Here is a 23,492-nt window from a genome sequence, read left to right on the forward strand (position 1 = left end):
GCCGTGACCTCAGGCGGCCCATCGGGGGCACGGCCACCAGGCTGTCCTCCTCACGGTGGCCGTGGAGGTGCACAGTGCGTTCACCACGCAGAAGGGCGTGGTCTTCGTGCAGACGGGGGACAAACGTCCAGGGAGGGAACAGGTGGCCTCTCCTCTGGTGTCCTGCCCACTCCTAAGCCACGTTCATTTTCCGGAGACTGAGTGCAAACTTCTGGCCGGTGGCACATGTCCCTCTTCCGGGGACGAGCACACGAGCTGAAGGCCCACCTCACCCCTGCACGCCCGTGTCCCAGAGGGACTCCCAAGGGGGGCGAGTGTCAGGGCTCAGGGCCGGGGGTGGAGGCGCTTCTCTTGCTTCCCAGCGCCCACCGGCACCGCAGGCAGCGGGTGGGATGGTGTGACGCCCACAGCATGGGGGAGGGGTGGGCTCGGCCAGGCCGGGGGCCCCCGCGCGGTGGGCTCGAGGGGGACGGGTAGGCGCAGGAGACTCAGCCCGGGCCACCCGCTGAGGCTCCGGACCCGTGGACGCCCCGTGGACGCCTGCGGGAAAGGCGGGGACCCCAGTGGACACACTCCCAGGGGCTCCTTTCTGGGTGGGAGGGGGAGTGAGAAGGCGAGGGGAGGGTGTAGCCCCCGCCCAGCCCACCTGACCTCTGACCTCACAGGGCGCCGCGGCCTGCCCTTCACAGGGCCTCTCACCACGCCCCGGGCTCCGCGGACACAGCGACGTGGACGTGGCGTCCACGTGGCGCCCCCCAGCCAGACCCGCAGTCCACGCTGCCCGGAGCGACTGGGGCTCCACCGTCTGCTCATCCCTCTGCCTCCAGACAACGTTTAGGCCGAGAATATGAAATGGCGATTTATTTAGACCGGTACACGTGATGCCCACGAGACCTGCGTTTCCAACAACTTTCAGAGACGCCGAGTCTGTGAGCAAGGCACTGGCCAGGGGTGGGACGACCGGATGATCCCCCCCGGGTCACACCCCCAGAATCCTCTCCACACGCCCCAGGGGGCAGCGCACGAACCAGTTACTGCAACTGTGTTCTCACAGCGGGGGTGGGAAGGCTTCGAGGGGAGGCCGAGGGGAGGGTGGAGGCCGGAGCGGGGAGGGGCGGGGGTCCCGGGAAGGCCCGGCACGCGGGGCTGCAAGCCAGCCGCCCGCACTGCCCCGAGGATTCCCCAGGTGACGGCACAGGACTGGACACGCCCCGATGTTTGGAGGTTCGTAGCGGGGGCTGCAGGGCTCCGCTCCGTGGTCACTGCCAGATGGGAGGCGACAGGACAGGGACGTCCCGGTGGGGGGGGACACGGCGCCAGGACCCAGGTCCCCACCCCTGCCCAGGGGATCCTCAGAAAGTCCAGTTTAACTTAAGTCTCCAGGCTTTTTCTGTGGAGGGTGGAGGCGACCAGCCCATTAAGAAAACCACCCCAGGGGGCGCCTGGGTGGTTCAGTTGGTTAAGCGTCCGACTTCAGCTCAGGCCACGATCTCACAGTCCGTGAGTTCGAGCCCCGCGTTGGGCTCTGGGCTGATGGCTCAGAGCCTGGAGCCTGCTTCCGATTCTGTGTCTCCCTCTCTCTCTGCCCCTCCCCCGTTCATGCTCTGTCTCTCTGTCTCAAAAAAAAAAAAAAAGAAAAGAAGAAAACCACCCCAAGTGCCACGTGACTGAGACTGGCTGTTGAATCCCAGAAAACAACCTTCACGAGACAGGGAGGGAAGAGCCAGAGCCCGACTTCACTGAGTGGCACCGAGCGGTTAGGCCTCCCGGTCCTTGCCGTGCTCGGGACCGTGGACTGTCCTCAACCGTGACCGTGGTGGCCACGGCCGAGTTACCGTATAACTGGCCTTTCCAACACCTGGCTACGCGTTCATGTGGTTCACTTCCTTTTAAGGAAAACACAGAGGTGGTTTCCGCCTCAGCCTGGGCCGAGCTGAGCTCCGTCTAACTGCTCATCTACCTGCGGCGGCAGAAACAATGATTAACTGGCTTGGAACTCACTGGAATTCACCGAGCTGGCACTTTGCCAGAGCTCGGAGCTGGGGGGGGCGGGGAGGGGCAGTGGCATGGTCAGGCCTCCGAAGGACCCAGCCGAGTCTTCTCAGGCTCACAGCCAAGGGGCCTGAGGAGGGCCATCCTCAGGTGGGGCACCAGTGTCCCGACCTCACAGGTACCTCCTAGGTCAAGGGTCGACAGCAAGGTGAAGGTGGGTGGCAACGAGGCCGGTCCTGAGGGGCGCAGGCGAGCAGTGCAGACGCGGCCTCCCCAGGACGCCGCAGCTCCGACTGTCCTCGGAGCGTGTGCACACAAACACGTATGCACGTATTTATACTCGTGCACACAATACATTATACACATGCCCACCACGTACTCATGCATGTGTACACACACACATTTCAACATATATACACACACAGACATGCACGCATGCTCACATACACCCCCCACGCTCACGTGTATATACGTGCACTTGTGTATATGCTCACGTGTACACGCACACACATGCACACATACACACGTGCACACATGTACACACGTGCCTATGTGTGCACACACATGTACACACAGTATGCACATGCATACACTCATCTGTGCACACATACACACCCACACGTGTATATACACACACACGCACACACTTTCAAGTGTGTGGCCTGGACTCCCCCCTCACTCTGACGGCCACACGCCCTGGGCCAGGCCGTTTAGTACTTCAGGTCCCCATTGATGGAGGTCGTGGACACCCTGCTGACCAGCCCCTGGCGGTCCCCCCGTCTCTGGCAGCGGTTCCTGATGAGCTTGTAGATGGCGAAGCCAGGGATGGCCAGGCAGGGCACCCCAGCCACGATGACCACCACGGCATACACCCAGCCTGGGTACGTGACCTTCTGGGATTTAGGAAACTCCTCCTGGGGAGAGAGCAGGGGTGACAGCCGCATGTACAGCCAACAAGGTCTTCTACAGGGTACACGCCCCTCCCCCCGTAGGTCACCTCCCGGCCCTCGTGGCAGAGGGGAGGGGCACCCTGGGCTCCCGACCCCACAGGGAGCAAGACCCCCTCTGCCCCCTCCGCTGCAGCCCCTCGGCTCACATAGGCAGGGTCCCAGACGCTGTAGATCAGCTCCTCATTGACCTTGACCACAAAGAAGAACAGGAAAATGACCAGCATAAGCAGTGGACTGACCACCCTCCACGTGACTTGCCAGAAGATGTTGGGCTTGTGGCCAATCATGAACTCGATGTCCCTGTTGAACCTGGACAACAGGTGGGAAGAAAGCTGTCACCGGGACATGGTCAGGCCTACGATCCCCTCAAGGTCGAGGGCGGCTGGCCTGTCCAGCCCAGACAGACGTCACCGTCTGCAGCCACAGCCTGGCCTTTCCTCTGACCGGAGTCCCGGCCGTCCCTGTGCACAGAGACCCGCCACCTCAGGGACTAGCCTCTGGAGGCCCAAGGCGCCACCGCCCAGGGCTCCAGCCCGCAGACTTGCCACGTGGAGGTCCGGGCAGGCCTCGCTGAGCAGGGTTAGAGCTCCGGGGACGAAGGGCAGGCTGGGAGGCCGTCCCATCCCAGCCTCCCTGCAGGGCAGCGACTCCACAGCTGGACAGCCCCCACCCCCCCGCCCTGGGCCGGACTGCCTTCTGCACCAGAGCCGGCGTTCCGCAGAAATGAGCGTGGCGCCCACGGAGCGTGGCCACGAGCTGCCCAGGACACAGAGAATCCAGAGGACATTCCTGGGAAGGTACCGCTGCCCAGGCCTCAGCCTCAGGCTGGACCCAGCAGGGCCAGGGAGGCCGTGGTGCGTCTCCTCTGTGCCGGTCCGTCCCCCCGTGTGTCGTGCAGTGACCCCCACGAGCGTCCGGCTCCGCGCCGTCCCGGGGCGCTCACAGATGGCCGTGCCCTCATTCACTCGGTCACGGGCCTGCATCACAACTCTCTTCCCCGAGTCTGCTAGAGCAGTGAGCGCGGGGCGCGTTCCTCGGTGGCCCCTGGGCTGGTTCGAAGCGTGTCATGTCCCAGCGCGGGCAAGCTCTCGCGGGTACAGAGGCTGCATCCCGACATCGGCGCGCCTCCCAGGGCTCGTGCGTGCGCACCGGTGCTGGACACCGGCCGGCGGTCTCTGAGGCCCTGGTGAGCCCGGCCCCTGGCGAGGGCACCTGGGCCTCGTTCTGGGCCCCGGCTCACCTCCGAGCGGGGTGTGATGCCCTGAGCGTCCGGCCGAGCAGACCACTGACAGGCCCACTCACCACCTCTCTTCACCTGGGGCTCCGTCTGGCTGCGTGGCACCGTCTCCCCTAGAAAGGCCCAGAGCACCCGCGCCACGGAGCTCCCCTGGCCACGCGCCCCTAGTTGTAGTGAAGCACACAGCACCCCCCTCCCGGGCCGGCAGCCCTGGGGCCCCACAGGGAAGCCTTGCTCCCCATGGCGAGCGCCCTGACCCAGCCGTGTCCAGCTCTCACTTCTGCTGCTCGTGCCCCGGCCCCGCGGCTACTCAGCCCCTCCTGGTCCACCTGCGCCCGCGTCTCATGTAGTTCAGGCTTCGCGGCCTGTGAGACACGACAGTGCTTCGCCTCCGTGTGGCACAGCTGTCCTCAGTTAGGAATTTTCTTTTTTTTTTTTAATTTTTTTTTTTTTTTTACATTTATTCATATTTGAGACAGAGCACGAGCCAGGAGGTGGGCAGAGAGAGAGAGAGAGACACAGAATCCGAAACAGGCTCCAGGCTCTGAGCTGTCAGCACAGAGCCCAATGCGGGGCTCGAACCCACGGACCATGAGATCATGACCTGAGCCGAAGTCGGCCACTCAACCGACTGAGCCACCCAGGCGCCCCTCAGTTAGGAATTTTCAATCGCATGGTCAGACCGGAGGGGTCTGTTTCTGGGTGGTTGCCGATTCCTCTCTCCCGCCCCCAAGACTGCGTGGCCTGTCAGTGCTCATCCGTGCTGGGTCTGGAAGCACCCACGGCTGGAAGTTCACACGGCTCCGGGCGGCCCGTCTCCTCTGCCCACGGCCCCGCCGACCCATGCCCTGCGCGCTCTCCAGGGACATGCACACTCGGCCCCGCGTCACACACGCCCGTCTCCCCCTGCCCCGAGCGCCGGAACTTCCTGCCTCCCTCTTACCTGTCCACACCGTACACGTAGACCACGGCAAACATCTCGCAGAAGGCGATGATGAGCAGCGGGATGGAACCGGCGTAACTGTCCAGCAGGGACAGCCAGTACTGGCCCGAGTTCAGCGTGAAGATGAACGCGATCAGGTACGTCCCCAGGCAGATGAGGCCTTCGGGACAGAGAACACGGCTGCTGCAGACCCAGGCCCCGCGCCCCGGCCGAGGCTGCAGCCTGGAGGCTGTCCCGGCCCCACATACCTGTGAGCAGCTCTTTGGGCCACTTTTCGGGGATGATCTTGAGGTCCTGCAGGGGCACGACCACACCCTCCATGTTGCCAAACATGGACGACAGGCCCAGGCAGAAGAGCATGATGAAGAAGAGGACGGACCACAGCGGGGACACAGGCATTTTGGTGATGGCCTCCGTGAAGACGATGAAGGCCAGCCCCGTGCCCTCCACGCCCTGCAGGGTGGGCAGCTCCATCAGCGAGGCACACGCCCTCCCGAGGGCCCCTGTCCTTGCCCTACCCTGCACCTGCTGAGCCCCCCCCCCGAGGGCCCCTGTCCTTCCCCGTCCCTGCACCTGCTGAGCACCCCTCCTCCGCCCCCCGCACAAGGAAAGCGCTGATTTCAGCCACCCGGGAAAACCACCAGAACTCATCTCTTGGGCCCAACTGCATTTTTAAAAGCTGCCTGAGTTCAAACACCAGGAAGTGGGTGGCACTGCTTGGCAGCAGTCAGGGCCCCACGCGGCCCAGACAGACATGTGGCAGGCACGGCAGACCGTCTGCTCGCTGACAGGTGTCACCCCACAGGACGCTTCCTGAGCCGCTCCCCACACAGCTGGGCTCAGAGCTCAGGATGACTTTACTAGCCTGAGCACGCGTCCCGAACAGACGCCCTAGGGCTGTGAACAGTGGGCCAGGCTGTGCGTGCCGACAGGCTTGCGGACGCAGAAGTGCCAGGGCTCTGCGTGGCACCCCGGCTGACCCCGTGCCCCTGCCTTGGGCCCCACGTGGGTCAGTGAGACCTCTGCCTTGGCTCCTCCCTCCAGGCAGCAGGTGTTCCTGGTGGGGCTGAGAGGCTAAGTCGGGAGCCCGGGGCCCCTGTGTTCCCTGCAGGTCACGGGCTCCGGTCCCGGGGACCCACTCAGAAGTCAGGGACCCCAAAGTAACTTCACGGCATCTACATGAGTCTGTGGAAAACGTGCCGCTGCCCTCCACACACCAGCTCCGCCCCGCGGGGCGAGCCAGGACTTCGGGAGGACGTGGTAGCGAAGGGCAGCGGTGTGCCCATGCGAGGAAACTCAGGATGACCGGGCGAGCCCAGCCAGCCTCGGGGCACAGACTGCAGCAAAACCAGAGGCAGACGCAGCAGCCTGGTGGCCTGGGGCTGGGGATGGGGCGGCGGGGACCCACTGCTGATGGAAAACTCGTGGCCAGGGCCCTGGCGGCATGTGGCATGCCCCCAAATACCGTGCGGCTCCAAATAAGAAAATTGCAGAATTAAAACTGGTAAATTCGGGCTCATAAACCTTAACGATATGGAAACCTTACTCATCATTAAAATTGGACTTAGAGGGGCGCCCAGGTGGCCCGGTCAGTTGAGCGTCGACCTCGGCTCGGGCCATGATCTCGCAGTTTGTGAATTCGAACCCCATGTCACACTCTGTGCAGACAGCCTATCCGTGCAGAGCTTGCTTTGGATCCTCCGTCCCCCTCTCTCTGCCCCTTCCTACCTTGCGCTCTCCCAAAAAGAAGATACTAAAAACATGTTTTTAATAAAAGAGAAAATAAGACTGGAGCTCAAAGGCAGTGGCACATTAGAGCAGATTTGCAGCTGTACTAAGATGCGTCAGCCTCCCCGAGTGACATATGCCAATCAAGCGAGGTTGCAAGACCTGCAGGACACTGGCGTTTTTGTAGGAGGAACTATAGTAAAAATAGCCCACGGGGTATTTTCACGTGTTTGACGTGAGGCACTGGAGGAGGCCAGGCCCGTGGGCACCGGGCTCGCAGGGGAAGCTCAGCGCCCGCCCCCCTGCCCCCAGAGCCCGAACCGCAGGGGCGCCACCCAAGGCACCGACCTCCGAGAGGAAGGAGTTCATGTCGCAGGTCTGGAAATGCAGTTTCGCGTAGGCCTCGGGCTCCGTGGCATTGAACCACTGCTGCACCTCCGCGAAGTTCTCCTGCGTCACGTTGCCCTCAGGCAGGTCGAAGCCGTTGATAAGCGTCAGGATGTTCCTGGAAGAGAGCCAGGCTGGCTGCAGGCCCGGGGGGGGGGGGGGGGGGGGGGGGGGCTCCCTGGAGGCAGTTTGCAAGCTCCTCAGGGCGGGCGAGCCACCTACGTGTTGAAGCAGTCGTCGAAGCGCTCGGTGGCACGGAAGCCGATGATGGAGTAGACCACGGTGGCCGCGTACACGGACGTGAAGCCGTTGATGACCGACACGATCACCGAGTCCCTCTCACAGTTGTTGCTGCAGTGAGAGCACTGGCTGGTCACTGACGGCCGGGGACACCCGCCCGGCCCGTGTCGGCGCTCAGCGAAGACGGCGCAGCTGCGTCCCGACCCCGCTCTGCCCTTCTGCCACTTCCCCACGCCCCCATAGCCACCAGTCCTGGAGACCCCGGGTTCAAATCCCTACTCCCCTGGGTCGTGAGGCTTCGAGGTGCTGGGCTTGGCCAGGACCCCCAACTCCCCCTGGACGCCCAAAGCCCCCCTGCAGCCCAGAGGGCCCAGAACATGGCCCCTGACCTCCCACCCCCACCCTCTGATGCTAACACCCTCCTTCCAGATGCTTCTGATGGCCGGCATCAGAAAGTGGGATAATAAGGTATTGGCGAGGGTGTGGAAAAATCGGGCCCGTCACGGGACGGCTGGGTGAACACAGCGTGCCCATCCACACACCGGGCGTGGCTCGGTCGTGGGAGGAAGCACGCCCCGACACAGGCTGCAGCAGGGCCGGACCCCAAGGACATGGTGCGGTGACGGAAACCAGACGCAGAGGACGACTCCCGGGTGTCCGTGCCCTCGAAACAGCCCAAGAGGCGGCGGCTGGTTCAGGGGAGGGGGCACGGGGCTCCCCGGGGCGGGCGGCATCTGCGGGGCCTGGAGGCAGCGGTGGCACGACCCTGGGAACGTGGGAGCCCAGCAGGCGAACAGCCGGAGGGCGGGGGGGGGGGGGGGGGGGGAGCATGTCCTGTCCCGCCCAGCACCACGGCCCCTCCCCCTCCGCGTCTGCTCCCGAGGCTCGCTCGGCTCTCTGCTGGACCACTGGTCCCAACCCGATGGTCCTGGAGACCCTGGGGGTTTGGGCCCCTGCCGTGTGGGTGTCGGCCTGGGCTGGGCTGCAGGGACGGGTGCCCCTGGGGGTCCTGGGTGCCTGGGGGCGAGGGGGGTTGAACACCAGGGCTAAGGGTCACGGAGACCGAGGCGCCAAGGGGAGGCTGGGTCGTAAACGGGCCTCACTGGAGGGACCCCCCTGGTGAAAGCCCTCTGGAGTCACCAGCCAGCCTCTATGCACCCTGTGGCCACCCCCACTGCTGGGACCCAGGTCCCTGTACCCATCCACCCCGCCCTTGGTAGGGAGGCCCACCCACACTCACTGCACAGAGTTGTAGCTGGAGAAGGAGATGAGACCCCCGAAGGCCAGCGAGAAGGAGTAGAAGACCTGAGCCCCCGCGTCCAGCCAGGTGACCGGGTTGGCCAGCTCCGTGACCTGTGGCAGGACAGAGACCCCTCAGCCTCACTCCCAAGGTGTTGGGTGACACACGGCCCGGTGGCGGCCACTCTCTGTCCACACAGCTGTACTTGAGCCGATGGGCCCCTGACGCCCCCGGCCGGGCCACCCTCTGCCTCTGAGCGGACCTCAGGGGACTCACGTTGGGTGTGAAGAGAAACACGATACCATTGGTGGCTCCCTTCAGTGTCAGACCCCGGATGAGAAAGATGGTCAGGACGAGGTAGGGCAGCGTTGAGGTGACGTACACGGCCTGTGGGCGGGGCAGGTGCAGGGGGGTGGGAAGAGAGGGCTGCGGGTTAGGACCCCCTCCCGGGTGCCCCTGGCCCCCAGACTCCAGGCAGGGAGGTGTGCCCGGCCCTCCACTTCCCAGCGTTCTGCGTGACTGTGACCATCTGGTGCCTCCCGACTGGGGATACCGTGGGTCCCACGGCTTCCTGAGCACGTGGGCAGCAGAGGCCCCGCCCAGACCATGGTGGGGGGGAGGGGTCACAACCCTCACAGCGGCTGAAGGTGCACGGGGGGCCCCCCAGCCCCGCGGGCACCTTGCCGGTGGTCTCGATGCCGCGGATGGTGCACACGTAGAGCACGCTCCAGGCACAGGTCAGGCAGAGCAGGACCCACCACTGCACGGAGCCAGAGTCGCTGATGGAGGTGGAGATGTTGAGGGTCTCCCGGTACCAGAAATAGTCCACGGAGGAGCTGCGCGCGCACTCCTCCACATAGCCTGGGGGCGGGCACTCGCACACATCAGAGCGGGCACGGGTGCGAGCCAAGGTGGGGAACAGGGGGACCGGGGCCCGAGCCACGAGAAACACAGGTCGTGTTTTTGAGACATTGACAGTGGGGACGTTGTATGTGCCTGTGCACACCCACACATGCACACCCGCACACACACCCATACATGCGCACATGCACACACACCCATACACGTGCACGTGTGCACACACACACCCACACACCCATGCACACACACCCGCACACCCACACACCCGCATGCCCACACATGTACACCCACACCCGTACACCCACGCATGCACACCCACACCCGCACATACACACATACACATGCACACGCGTACCCACAAATGCACGCCTACACATGCACGCGTACACCCGCACACCCACACCCACACATGCACACCCACATATGCATATGCACCCACACACGGTGCACATTCACACAAATATGTACACATGAGTGTACCTGCACGTAAACACACCTCCCATGCATACATGTGTGCACATGCACTCAGACCTATGTGTACATGCGCATATGCACACCCACACACGTGTGCATGTGTGGGGTGTGCACCCGGGCCTTGACTGCCTGCCCTCTCCCTCTTGTACCTGCTGCGGGCAGACAAGAACCCCACAGGCTTGGCCCCGGGGAAGGGCTCATGACGCCATCCCAACAATGTCGGGGAGCGGCTTCCGGGACACCCCATGCACACCCCACCGGCAACTCAGAACCCCACGCACGGCTGTCCTCGCTGCAAGGCCCAGGCGGATGGGCAGCACCCCCTTCCTGGGCCACACCGCCCCTCCTGACGGGGAAGCCACCATTTTTAAGGGCTTTTCTCCTGCAACGTGCCCTTCTTTTAATGCCCTGTTGCCTTAAGTGTGCCCTGGGTTTTGCCCGACCTGAGCTCCAGGCATCCAAAATCTGGAAAATCAGAGGGCAAGTGTCCGTGGACAGTCAGCCCGCGTGATCAAAGGTGCAGCCTCCCCACCCTACCAGTGGCAGCTCCCCAGCTCCCCGGCCCTGCCCAGGGCTCACCTGTCCTGTTGGCGTTGAGCGGACACTCACTCCAGGGCAGGGGGTCCTGGAAGGAGTTGAAGAAGTACCACATGACCCAGGCGATGATGGTGTTGTAGTAGAGGCCCACCATGAAGGACACGAACATGGACGCGATGCCTGGAGGGACCAGACCGTCACTGCTCAGGAGTGGGGGTCACTGCTGGGTGAGAGGTCAGTGCCGGGGGAGGGGTCACTGCTGGGTGAAGGGTCAGTGCCGGGCAAGGAGTCACTGCTGGGTGAGGGGTCACTGCTGGGCGAGGGGTCAGTGCCAGGCAAGGGGTCACTGGTGGGTGAGGGGTCAGTGCTGGGTGAGGGGTCACTGCTGGGGTGAGGGGTCAGTGTTGGGGTGAAGGGTCAGTGCCGGGCGAGAGGTCAGTGCCGGCTGAGGGGTCACTGGTGGGCGAGGGGTCACTGGTGGGCCAGGGGTCACTGCCGGTCTAGTGGTCAGTGCTGGGCGAGGGGTCACTGCTGGGTGAGGGGTAAGTGCTGGGTGAGGGGTCAGTGCCGGGCGAGGGGTCACTGCTGGGTGAGGGGTCACTGCTGGGGCGAGGGGTCAGTGCCGGGCAAAGGGTCAGTGCCGGGCGAGGGGTCACTGCTGGGTGAGGGGTTAGTGCTGGGTGAGGGGTCATTGCTAGGGTGAGGTGTCACTGCTGGGTGAGGGGTCTCTGCTGGGGTGAGGGATCAGTGCCGGTCGAGGGGTCACTGGTGGGCGAGGGGTCAGTGCCAGGCGAGGGGTCACTGCTGGGTGAGGGGTCAGTGCCGGGTGAGGGGTCAGTGCCAGGCGAGGGGTCACTGCCAGGCGAGGGGTCACTGCCGGGCGAGGGGTCAGTGCTGGGGTGAGGGGTCAGTGCCGGGTGAGAGATCAGTGTTGGCTGAGGGGTCACTGCCGGGCGAGGGTCACCTCGGGAGGGGTCAGTGCTGGGTGAGGGTCATTGCTAGGTGAGTGTCACTGCTGGGTGAGGGTCTCTGCTGGGTGAGGATCAGGCGTCGAGGGTCACTGGTGGCGAGGGTCATGCAGCGAGGGTCACTGCCGGCGAGGGGTCAGTGCTGGGGTGAGGGGTCAGTGCCGGGTGAGAGGTCAGTGTTGGCTGAGGGGTCACTGCCGGGCGAGGGGTCACCTCCGGGTGAGGGGTCAGTGCTGGGGTGAGGGGTCAGTGCCAGGCAAGAGGTCAGTGCCGGGCAAGAGGTCAGTGCCGGCCGAGGGGTCAGTGCCGGCCGAGGGGTCAGTGCTGGGGAGGAACCTCCTTGCTGACCGTAAGGAGTGGATGGAGGAAACTTGGAGAGCAAGAGTGTGGCCTCAGCAGTCAGCCCGCCTCCGGGCCATCCAGCCACTGCCGAGCCCTGATCAGGGCAGGGAGTTGGCAGGGGCGGGGTCTCTACTCTCCCCGTGCGTCTACACCCTCCAACCCGCGGGTCGCCTGGGGACTCAGGATGGTGTCCGCTGCCCCGCTGGGCCCTGGCGGCCAGCAGTGACCCAGGCCCTGACCTGAGCTTGTAAGGAGGGGTCTGCGAAGGCCCCGGGGGGCGGGGCCCAAGCGCTGGGCCCCTCCTCTCCCTGAAATCTGGCAGTGAAGGCGGGGAAGGAAGGAGGGGCGCCTGCTGCCAATACGGGACCCCGGCAGAGCCCGGCGGCGCACCTACGCCCTTCAGGGCCGGGTGGATGGAGCTCCAGACGCCCACGCTCCCCTTCCGCAGCCTCTGCCCGATGGCGAACTCCAGGTGCAGCAGGGGGATACCCTCCACGACCAGCAGGATGAGGAACGGGATCATGAAGGCCCCTGTGTGGGCAGAAGCGACAGCGTGTCAGAGGACGGTTCACGGGAGGGCGACGGGCCACCCCTGGTGACGCAGGCGTTTGTAGGAAGCACCCGCAGAGACACAAACTTGGGAGCTTCCCGACCACAAGGCCACAAGCACCGCCGCGCAGGGAGCCACCACGCGCCACCTCCCGACGGTGGCGTCCGTGGGCCGTGATGGCAGCCCCCGGAATCAGTGGAGGCGTCCGCGTGCGGGGGGGAGCTGGGTGTGAGGGTCAGAGGGGAGAGGTCACGGGAGCGGAGGGTTCAGACACCGACCCAGGGGGAGTGCACGCCGGGGTCCTTGATCTGAGCCTCGGGAGGCTAGCTGGGGAACACTGAGGGCCTCGGAAGGCCCTGACTCGGAGCTGCGACCACGAGGGGATGCAGGGACCCCCGGGACTGGGGGCACCAGGACCAGGATGGCTCAGCGCAGGACGGCAGGTTGAGAGGGGAAATTAGTGAAGGCGGCAGGCTCGGGGCCCCGGGCCGCTCCGTCCTCAGGCCGAGCGTGACCTAGCAGAGACCAGCACAGCCGAGGTCAGCGGAGCGTGAACTTCGGGCCAGGTCGCAGCTGCGCTGTAGGGACTGCTGACGAGGGTCTGGACACACCGAGGGCTTCAGGACTGACTGGTGCGTTTGGCGGGGGCGGGGGAGGGGCGAGCATTCGGTCCCTCTCCTGGGCCATCTCTGCCAGCATCAGCCTATACCCCCTCTGCCCTGGGTTCGCTCCCTGCCTCTTTCTCCTCTGCGGGGGCCCTTGTGTTGGGAGGGACAGCCCCCCCGCCCCCCCCCCCCCCCCGCGCGGAGCCCAGTGGCGCTCCCACCCCGCAGTGGGCCATCCTCGGTCTGCGTGCTGGACTGCCTGAGTGGCCTCCCTCCCAACGCGGGGCTCCAGGGACAGGCCCCTTCGGATGCCGAGGTCAAAATTCCAGGACAGCAAGGGGCATGGGCCACGACTGGGGATGTGGCCCTCAAGGTGACAATGACAGAAAATCAAAGAGCGAGGACGGGCACGGGGAACGGAAGACCCACCAGCTGGATCCCCTTGGGTCTGGGGGCCCAGCCCGGGCCACAGGCTCACGGGCAGGGGCCACCTACACCCCACCAGGACCTGCTCACTGGGTCACCGTGTCACCGTGTCCGTGAGGGTTAAGATAAAATAAAAGAGCTGCCTCTCCAACGTTTTCTTAGGGGCGCGGTTTGAATCTCTAAGCGGGCGCCTGGGAGCCCCGCCGGTCGAAGGTCCAACATCAGCTCAGGCCATGGTCTCACTGTGAGTTCGAGCCCTGCGTCAGGCTCGCTGCTGTCAGCGCAGAGCCCACTCGGATACCCCGCCCCCTCTCTTTCTGTCCTCCCGCCACCTCGCATGCTCTGTCTCTCTCAAAATTAAACATTTTTGTTAAACAAAAGAGAGAAAGAAAAAAATCTCTGAGCAAAATTACCAAGAAAACAAGTCCATTTGGGGACAAGGCTCCAGAATGTCCTTCAATCGCCCCTTTTCTCATGACGCCACTTTCACCCACCAGCCTTCTGGTCCCTCCATCCCCATCAGGAAACTCCTGTTCATCCTGGGAAACCCCATTCGGATAGCCCCTCTTCCAGGAGGCCTCCTGGGTTCTCTTGGCGCCCTCCCTCACACAAGCTCCTCCAGGTGGGCGGCTCCCCGGAGTGTGAGGCTCCGCCCCGGTGGGCACAGCCAGCGGGGGAAGGGGGGAGGAGAGGTCAGGCACATGCCCACTCCACCCCCAAAATGAGCCGTCTGTGCCCCCATGTTGTGGGGCCCATCCCAGCGAGGCAGGTGGGTCTGCCTACCCAGTACCCCGGCCCGGGGCAGCGTCCAGCCTGGAGCAGCCCCTCGGCCCCATGCTCTTTCCAGGGATGAGAATGTTCTCCAGCAAGGCCAAGAGCTCTTTACAGATTAGGCCCTGGGGGATACGTGGCTTTTTTTTCTTTTTTTTTAAACCCAGCTACTTCTTTCCTTCCCGTGGGTAAAGGTGGAGGAAGCAGGGAAGGGCAGAGGAGGGAGAATGGCCAGCAGGCGCCGTGGCGCCTGGATGTGGTTCCAAAGGTCCCTGGAGACGGGCGTCCCTGTGCTGCCCAGGCTTCCGCACCGGTGGACACGCGCGCGCCCACACACGCAGAGGCAGCCCGCTGCACGGGGGAGGGGTGGACGGCACCCAAGGGGGACAGACCCGCCGGTGCGGAAGCACGGCTTGCGTTCTAAGGAACCGGGAAACAGGGCGGGGAGTCTGGAGACCCACGGGAGGCCCAGTTGTGTTAGTCCTGAGGGGTAACCATACTCTCAACAGGGTGGCACTCATCACGGAACTGGTCCCGGGAAACTGGCATCATTTCCCCGGGCTCCCGTAGGCGATGGCGACAGATGTGCGGGTGGGGGACCAGACTCCCAGGACACCGCCTGCCTCCCCCAGGGTCCCTCCCCCCCAACCCTTTCACTGTCACCCCCAGGGTCCCTCGCCTCCATCCCTGTCACTGTCATCCTGAAGGCAGATGTGGATTGCTGCCCCCCATACCCCCACTCCCGGGCCTTCCCGCCTTCCGTCCACAGTCCAGACCAGACTGAACTCTCCAGAAATCACCCAAACGCCGGAGAGCCATCTTGGGCGAGCAGTTCTGCCCTCCCTGCCCCTGGGGACTGCACCTTAGAGCCCGTGCCCAGGTCCTTTCCAGGCCCGGGAGGACAGCACGGGGTCACCATGGCCAAGGCACAGAGGGCGATACTATCTGAGCTCATAGAGGAGGAAACTCCTAAAGAGAAGTGCACCCGGAGACGCGTCTGACATGTGGCAGCAGTGACTCTGGGGGAGGGGACAGACAGGGACCCTTGGGGGAGTTCCTGATGCCAGCTCTGGGCTCAACTCATGTGCCCCTGCCCAGCACCCCGGCCCAGGCCCAGGTCCACACACGGGTTTCCTCCTAGGACAGCGTGACCCACAAACCCTGCAGCACCTTCCCATACCCACCCCAGTCCCACCCAGTCCCACCCTAGTCCCACCCTAATTCCATTTGCATCCTATTCCCACCCCACCCCCCTCCGATGCTCTCTCCTGCCCCAGGAAGCTTCCCTGTGAGGGCACGTGCCCCGTGCCTGCTCTGGGTCAGGGCGTGGGGTGGCTGTGTGCCACCCCACCATGTGATGTGGGGATAAACCTGCCCTTCAGGGGCTCGTGGACCTGTGTCACTTGCAGGCGAGCACAGAGCCCGGTGCCCAACTCCCACTGAGGTGGGACGAGCACTAGCCAAACACAGCCCCCTGAGGTGGTGCAGGCGGAGGACACAGCCCACCCGGGAACCACTGCACCTGCACCCTTCACAGCGCTGCCCCGGGGACCCCAGAGAGACCCAGCGTTGGGGACCTTTCGAGTGACCACACAGTCTCCTAACGCCATGCGCCGGGGGGGGGGGCACTGCGCGTGGGTGCACGTGCGCGTGGGTGAGTGGGTGTGTGCGTGCATGAATACTTGCGTGTGTGGGTGCACGGGCGTGTGAATGTGTGTGTGGGTGCGTACTGTGCGCGCATGCGTGCATGGGTGCGCGCGTGTTGTGTGGGTGTTGCGCGGATGTGCGGGGGCGTGTGTGCACACGCGTGGGTGTGGGCTGCGCGCGTGTGTAGGTGCGTGCGGTGTGCACGCATTGAGAGCGTGGGTGCGTGCGCACGTGGGCATGTGCGTCAGTGCGTGATGTGTGCGCGCAGGCGTGTCGGGTGGGTGCGTGCGTGCGCACCGCCGCGGCCACAGCGGATACGGCAGAACGTTGTCGGCTGAATCGAAATCAGGGTCCGGGATGTCGTTTTGTCTACTTTTCTGACTTTTTTTTCCCCAAAATATAAAGTTAAAAATAAAGCAAATGAATATTTGTCGTACTTTGCATATTACCCAAAAGTCCTGGAAGTAGTTGGAGGCATGTTACGTCTTCACGGAACCATCTCCCTCAAGTCACGCCACCCCCTCCCCACCCCTTACAGCGGGGGCCGCAGGCGTGGGAGGCGTCGCGCGGAGGGTCACTGGCTGCGGTCACCTCCCTGCGGCCCTCCGCCTCCTGGGCTCCGCTGCTGGCCTCCCGGTGGGCGTGGGTGGCCTGGACGGGACAGAGCGTGAGCCACGGAGGGTCCCAGAGCTCAGAGGTCGGACCCCCAGCCCCGCCGCCAGGGTGGAACCTCGCTGTGGGGGCACAGCGCAGGCCTCCGCTCCCCGGGCTGACTGGGGGACAGCCCCGTCAGTCTGCAGGGTCTGGGGGCACGGTTCCCACGGGTGAATACAGCACCGGGACCGCAGTGCAGGGGTGCAGCCAGCCCCCTTCCCTGTCCAGGGGGCAGGAAATCTGCGGGGTGCTGGGCTCCCAGTTACAAGTGAGCAGGAGCAGGCTGGGACCCTCTCTTAGGGTGGCCCTGTGGGGCACGTGAGCGGGAAGTCCCAGAAGGAAGGGGCAGCGGCCCCAGAGGCAGCTGGGAGGCAGGCTCACGGACGGACCGCAGAGGCTGCACTGCTGGGGCCCTTCCTCCCTCTGGCTCCCCCTGTGCTGTGGCTGCCGCTTCCGCTTCCGGAGTCGGAAGCTGGACCAGGGGTCTGTGAGACACACCCTCCCAGACCTTGGGAAGCTCAACCCTGGGAAATTCAGGGCCCCTGAGGCTGACCCAGGAACGGGCACTTCTGCCTTTCCCGGGGATGCTCTTAGATCACAAAGCCCAGGTGAGAGCCTGCGGGTGCTTCAGAGTAAGAAGCAAACAAACAGCCCCGCAAACACATCACTGGGGCGCCCGTCCCCGGGACAGCCAGCCCACTCTGCCCAGCCGGTCTCCCCAGTGAGCACCTGCCCCTGCCCCCAGACCCCTCCTTGTTTACAGCTCAGCCCCAGCCCAGGGTTCCCCAGGGCTGCGGCACCCCTCCCTGGGCCCAGGGCCCGGCCGCGGACTCATGGGGGTTCCGTCCCTGTCGTCCACAGGGACCGGAGGCGGGTGAAGCGAAGATGGTGAGGACACAGAGCCAGCACCACAGGGCTGGGGGAGAGAGAGAGGGGCAGCCTCGGCCTGTGGAAGGAGACCCCTGCGGTCCAGGCAAGGCCCTCCAAGGCCTCTGGGGGTGGCAGGGCGGCCTGAGGTCAGGGAGTCCTTCTGTGGGTCGCCTGCTCCCGGCCCAGCTCCCTCCTCTGTCCAGGCAGGAGTGCGGTGCCCGCGTGGTGGCCCTGTGAAGGGCTGTCCCCCGCTGCCCCTCCCGCTCTCAGAGAGGGGGCTCCATCCAGAGGAGTGGCCGGTTCCCCTCAGACCCCTCACACCCAGGTCAGGTGTGCTCTTCGAGGACGCACACAGACGCTTGGACGCGCGGGTCCGGGCGGCAGACATCCTTCGCCGGCCCCACGAGCCAAGAGCAGAGCGCTGTGGGGGCCCGGACCGCCCTGCAACCCTGCCCAGCCCTGCCCCCGCTGCGGACGTGGAGGCTGAATCCACAGGGGAGGCAGGTGGCACTCCAGGAGGACGGCGTGTGTGACCACGGCCCCCCGGGACTCCTCCCCCTCCCTGCGAATGGGCTCCTCGGTCCGGGGCCCCATCCCGTTGTTCACAGGCGGACCCCCTTCCAGCCCGGGGCTCACCTCCGCCGTGGCTCTGGCACAGGTAGGGGAAGCGCCACACGTTGCCCAGGCCCACGCAGAAGCCCACGCAGGTGAGCATGTACTGGGCCTTGTTGTCCCACTGGGGCCGGGAGCCGGCCTCCTTGGCCTCGATGCTCTCCAGCTGGTCCAGGGACGGGATCCGGTCCTCCAGGCCCGGGTTGGGCAACACGAGCCTCACCATGGTGGTCGCAGGGCCGGTCCCTGGTGGCCCAGGCGGGTCGGGAGCCAGAGGGCGAGTGGCCGCAGGCCCAGAGCCCCAGCACTTTATAGGGAACCTTTGGCACCTCGCCCCGAGCACCTGGCGTCAGCAGATCTGAAGGTGAGTCCGCCCCAACTGTTAATGCCTTATCTGTGGAGGCGCCGCAGACCCTCGGGACTGCCCCACAGGCGCTGGCCGGCCCCTCCCACTGAGCAAACGCAGCCGCCAAGGCTCCCGCCCCCAGGGTGCTCCCGAGGCTGGGTTCCCCCCCCTCCCCGCAGGACACCGCTGCTCTCCAGACCCTGGGATGCTCAGCTCACCGCTCACCGTCACATTCCCCAGCAGCAGAAGGAGGTGGGGCGGCCCTCCCTCTCCCCGGCTCTCTCTGCCAGCAGGCTATGTGCGGGGGCATCCCTGCCCCGCCCCACCCCGTCCAGGGCCGTGAGGTGGACCTGGGCCCTGGGAGCAGCCCACTGCCGCTCACTCGGAGTTTGGAGCTGCCTGGACCCCTCCGGGCCCCGAGCACCAGGCTCTAACCAGCTTCCCAGGGAGCTTTGGGTCCCCGCTGGCATCTGGGTACCGAAGCCCCTTCAGATGCGGGGTGCCTGTAGGTGGACCCCTGGGACCCACAGCAGCCCCCAGGGTGCTCGGCTCCCCGGGTCATCACCCGGCTGTCCCCCAGCCTCTCCGGGCAACTGCGGGATTTCTGTCCTCCTACCCAGCGCCGGGCATGGGGCGGCCCCGAGAGGGGTGGGGGGACAGCAGTGGGAAACGGGGTTCCGCTGCGGTCAAGCAGGGAGGCTTGGGGGGGCCGCAGCACACGCAGAGAGCCTCGTAGCCTCCACCTGGTGCCCTCTGGCCCCGGGTGCCCTCCAGCCCAGCCTGGCCTCTAGCCTGGGAGAGCAAGAGAAGAACCCCGCCCGAGGGTTATGACGGCCAAGCCGATCCTGAAGGCAGAGCAGAGTTTGGGACAAAGTTAGTGTGGGTGGGGGCGTGCCCGCCAGCGATCTGCACCTGGCAATCCTTCCGGCCCGCTGCCACTTTTCCTGGGGTCACTGACCAGGCCACACCCAGCCCCCTCGGGGGCGTTCCCTCGGGAGCTCCCTTCACTGGCCTGCGGGGTCGGCCGGGTGCAAAGCCCTCTCTGACGGCCCTGTTGACCGGCCTCCACTCCCACCCGGTCCTTCCCAGAGGGATGGGCTCTGTCGCTGGGAGTCCTTTGCTTATCTGTCTCCCCAGTGACCCGCTCCACTGGACAATAACGTCCCTTCCGGCCCCGGGGCTGCCTGACCCCGACCCCACCCCACTTGACTGGTTCATGCTGACATTCGAGGAACAATCCAGGGAAGGCGGGTGAGGGTCACTCGGGAGGGGTGAGTCAGGAGTCCGACCTTTGCCCTTAGGACAGGGGACCTGGGGAAGGGTGGAGGCCTGAAGGGAGGAATCAGGTTAGAATTTAGGCGCATCTGGTTCCTGAGACGGGAGCAGGACAGGCAAGCAGATGCCACCACAGAGACAGAGACAGAGGGAGAGACAGAGACAGAGGGAGAGACAGAGGGACAGAAGGGGAGACAGAGGGAGAGACGGAGACAGGAACAGAGGGACAGAGATAGAGGAAGTGACAGAGACAGAGGGAGAGACGGAGGAACAGAAGGGGAGACAGAGACAGAGAGAAAGACAGAGACAGAGGGACAGAGACAGAGGAGAAACAGGGAGAGACACAGGAACAGAGACAGAGACAGAGGGAGAGACAGAGGGAGAGACAGAGACAGAGGGAGAGACACAGGAACAGAGACAGAGACAGAGGGAGAGACAGAGGGAGAGACAGAGACAGAGGGAGAGATGGACAGAAGGGGAGACAGAGACAGAGGGAGAGACGGAGACAGGGACAGAGGGACAGAGACAGAGGGAGAGACAGAGACAGAGGGAGAGACACAGGAACAGAGACAGAGGGAGAGACAGAGACAGAGGGAGAGACACAGAAACAGAGACAGAGGGAGAGACAGAGACAGAGGGAGAGGGAGAGACAGAGGGAGAGACACAGAGACAGAGGGAGAGACAGAGGGAGAGACAGAGACAGAGGGAGAGACACAGGAACAGAGACAGAGACAGAGGGAGAGACAGAGACAGAGGGAGAGATGGACAGAAGGGGAGACAGAGACAGAGGGAGAGACGGAGACAGGGACAGAGGGACAGAGACAGAGGGAGAGGCACAGGAACAGAGACAGAGGGAGAGACAGAGACAGATGGAGAGACAGAGACAGAGGGAGAGACAGAGGGAGAGGGAGAGACAGAGGGAGAGACACAGAGACAGAGGGAGAGGCACAGGAACAGAGTCAGAGACAGAGGGAGAGACACAGAAACAGAGACAGAGGGAGAGACAGAGACAGAGGGAGAGACACAGGAGCAGAGACAAAGACGGGGAGAGACAGAGGGAGAGACAGAGACAGAGGGAGAGACAGAGACAGAGGGAGAGACACAGGAACAGAGACAGAGACAGAGGGAGAGACAGAGACAGAGGAACAGAGAAACAGGGAGGAAAGAGGTGCCCCAGGCTGGCCCAGGTCCAAGGGGTGGGGACGGGGATGGCGGATGGTCTGGACACAGGGCGGAGGTGCTACCTGGACCCCGAGGGCCAGCGAGGGAGAGGAGTCTGGGCTGAGGTGGGGAGCAGCCCAGGGCTCTGGCCTGGGTGTGTCCGGAGTGGGGCCCCCTCCCCACAGGAGCCCTGGTGTGGGGCAGGGTCCCCGCCCCACCACAGGCCCCCCTGAGGGGTGTACCTAGGGCTTCCTCCGGGCAGCTCTCTCTGGAAGCTTCCACAGGAACCCAGACCCGGACCGCCTTCCCTGTGGTGGCCAAGGCCCCCACCCCTGCAACCGAGCCTCAGCCCCAGATCAGGTCTCGGGGCTCTGAGCCCCAGCTTCCCCGTCTGTGAAACGTGATCGCGGTAGCCAACTCCACGGCTATCTGCCGTGAAGATATCTGGAACGTGTACGTGGGCGAGAGAAGGCCAGGTGCCTGAGAGCTAGGCCTGAGCAACCAGGGTCCCCACAACAGGGACAGGGGCTCCAGCCAGGCCCCAGAGCTCGCTTGGGCCCCGCAGCAAAGCAGTACTTTCTGCCCTGCCCTGGGGTGCAGCGGAGTGCCCCGAGGCCGGGTGCCCGGGCGCCACCCACGGGCTCTCCGGGCTCTGCCCTCCTAGGTGGGGGGCCGGAATTGGGGTGTGGAATGCGGGGCACAGACATAGACCCAGCATGAGGTGGGGGGCTCCTGCCACAGCCCCCATGAGGCTGCGGGCCCTCGTGCTCCCCTGCCTCCCCCCGCTTCCCCTGCTCCCTCCTGCCCCCTCTTTCCCCCTCCCGCCCCCCTAGAATCAGCTCCTGCACTCTAAGGCCAAGGGTCTCAGTGCCAGGAGTCCCACCCGACCCGCCTTGACCCCGACCCTGTCCCCCCACTGCAGCCCACCGGGCCCACATCCGCCCCAGGGCCTTGGCGCTCTGGATGCTCCCCCTGCCCGGCTCCCTGCAGCGTCCACCAGGCCACGGTCCCCCATGGTCAAGTGGTGACGTGAGCACACAGGGCTGCCCGTTGCCCGCCCCTCTGCTCCCCTCTCTACTTTCCTTCCCTGGTTGGTGGCATCATTTCCTTCCGAGGTGCGGTTCATCCTGCTATTTCTCTAACTGCTTTTCTTCTCTCTTCCCCCGAAGGCCCGAGGCTGCCTGGGCTCTCACGGTTGGCCAGATGAAGGGGTCCCGCGGCTGTCCCCAGATGGGTGCATCCAGGGAGGTGGCCGGACAGGCACCTGGGCCTCCGTCCCCAGCTTCGCTTGCCCAGGGGCCACGGGAGCCCCGCAGCCATGCTCAGTGGTCTTCGTGGCAGGAAGTGCCAGGCAGTTCCGGTGAACAGGTGAACCGACTAGATGAGCCTTTGCTTTTACTACGGTCGTGGTTGGAAACAGACTGAGGCGCTAAAAGCATCCCCACCTCCCGACCCCTGTCCGGGTGCCGGGTCCCGGGGCCTGAAAAGTGACGGCCCCAGCCTCGGCTGCACGGGGTGGACACCTCCCTCGAAGCCCAACAAAAATGAGGGCGCGTTGTGAGCAAACGGAGGTTTGTCGTGGGACCGGCGAGGACCCCGAAGTGGAGCCCCTCCCGCCCCCCCTCCCCACCTCAGACCGCAGCCCCTCCCCCACGTTTGCCCAAAAACTTCTTTTACAAAAGAAGGTAAAGGCCCCTGAGCGTTTTCAGCCCCCCACGGCGGATGAGCTAAGCGTCCCCTCCCCTTGTTCCGTGGACCCCAGGACCCCCCACGGCCCACCAGCCGCCCCGGGACACTCGCGGGACAGGACGATGAACGTATTCTCCTAACTCGGCTGGTCTGCTCTGTTGTACGAACAGGGGACAGGGGACATGTAAATCACAGGACACGTGTCCATCCGCTGCTTGTGTCATCGGTCAGGCTTCCAGGCAGCAGGACACTGCGAGGAGGGAAGTTTTCAGATGCCAGAAGTTGCACGTGGGATCTCTACTGCAGGGTCTGTGCACAAGGGCCGAGGGTCACCTGGATAAGTGTGCACGTGCGTGAGTGACACACGCACCCTCACTGCCTCACTGCTTGAAGTTATACTGTCTGTGCATGATTTTTATTTCCCTTTTATTAAATTAAAAAATTTTTAAACTGAATGTATAGTTTCACTCATTTCATTTTTTTCACCTTCTATTAAATTTTTCTTTCCGATGCCATGTTTGATGTGGAACACGAGAAGTATTCAGTGTGTTGGGAGTATCTTCCGCGATTATAGCAAATTTCCCGAATGTGGCTCATCCCCGCGGTGTCCATTTTCCCTGAGATAAATGTATTTGTACGTACGTGTATTTGTTACTGTCTTATGGGTTGATGAACTTCCATAAAGCAGGCACATCCGGGTAACAGTCACCCAGACAAAGGCATAGAACGTTCCAGAACCCCAGCGCCGCCCCCCGCCCCCCAAGAGAACTGCACAGGGGGCTCAGCTCTGGTGGGCTGTCCCTTCCTTCCCTCCCTCGGAGATGCCTGCTCAAGTGTCCTTGTCTCTGGAGGCTCTGCCCCTTCCCGTCAACCTGCAGGGCGGCTTGAAACATTCCGGAACATGTGTGCCGCGAGCTTCCTCCCCACGCAGCCGCTGTCCTGGCCTCGCTGTCCCTGGCGTCTCCCTGCTCCCTGCCCACACGATCG

General features: G+C 64.2%; 1 protein-coding gene and 1 long non-coding RNA gene across 5 annotated transcripts; one reads left to right on the forward strand and one right to left on the reverse strand.

Annotated features, from left to right (window-relative positions):
• Window positions 1–844: 844 nt before the first annotated feature.
• Window positions 845–18,360, reverse strand: SLC6A19 (solute carrier family 6 member 19). Its single transcript, XM_027073634.2, has 12 exons — window positions 18,059–18,360; window positions 12,290–12,430; window positions 10,632–10,769; window positions 9,397–9,578; window positions 8,994–9,104; window positions 8,718–8,830; window positions 7,460–7,588; window positions 7,199–7,355; window positions 5,371–5,575; window positions 5,123–5,282; window positions 3,089–3,251; window positions 845–2,906 (listed from the first exon to the last, which is right to left on the reverse strand). Exons 1-12 carry the CDS (start codon window positions 18,258–18,260, stop codon window positions 2,703–2,705), a joined length of 1,905 nt encoding a protein of 634 aa, XP_026929435.1. The 5' UTR covers window positions 18,261–18,360; the 3' UTR covers window positions 845–2,702.
• Window positions 18,361–18,653: 293 nt separating this feature from the next.
• On the forward strand, window positions 18,654–23,146 carry LOC113603614 (uncharacterized). Of its 4 annotated transcripts, none has more exons than XR_008290162.1 (3): window positions 18,654–19,631; window positions 21,986–22,184; window positions 22,676–23,146. It is a non-coding gene; the product is annotated as an uncharacterized LOC113603614 (long non-coding RNA). The 4 variants fall into 4 exon arrangements; XR_008290163.1 differs by lacking the exon at window positions 18,654–19,631 and adding an exon at window positions 20,771–21,845; XR_008290164.1 differs by lacking the exon at window positions 18,654–19,631 and adding an exon at window positions 20,771–20,941.
• Window positions 23,147–23,492: the final 346 nt, after the last annotated feature.

This window comes from Acinonyx jubatus, chromosome A1 (genome assembly GCF_027475565.1).
Source record: "Acinonyx jubatus isolate Ajub_Pintada_27869175 chromosome A1, VMU_Ajub_asm_v1.0, whole genome shotgun sequence".
In the NCBI taxonomy this organism is placed as follows: domain Eukaryota; kingdom Metazoa; phylum Chordata; class Mammalia; order Carnivora; family Felidae; genus Acinonyx; species Acinonyx jubatus.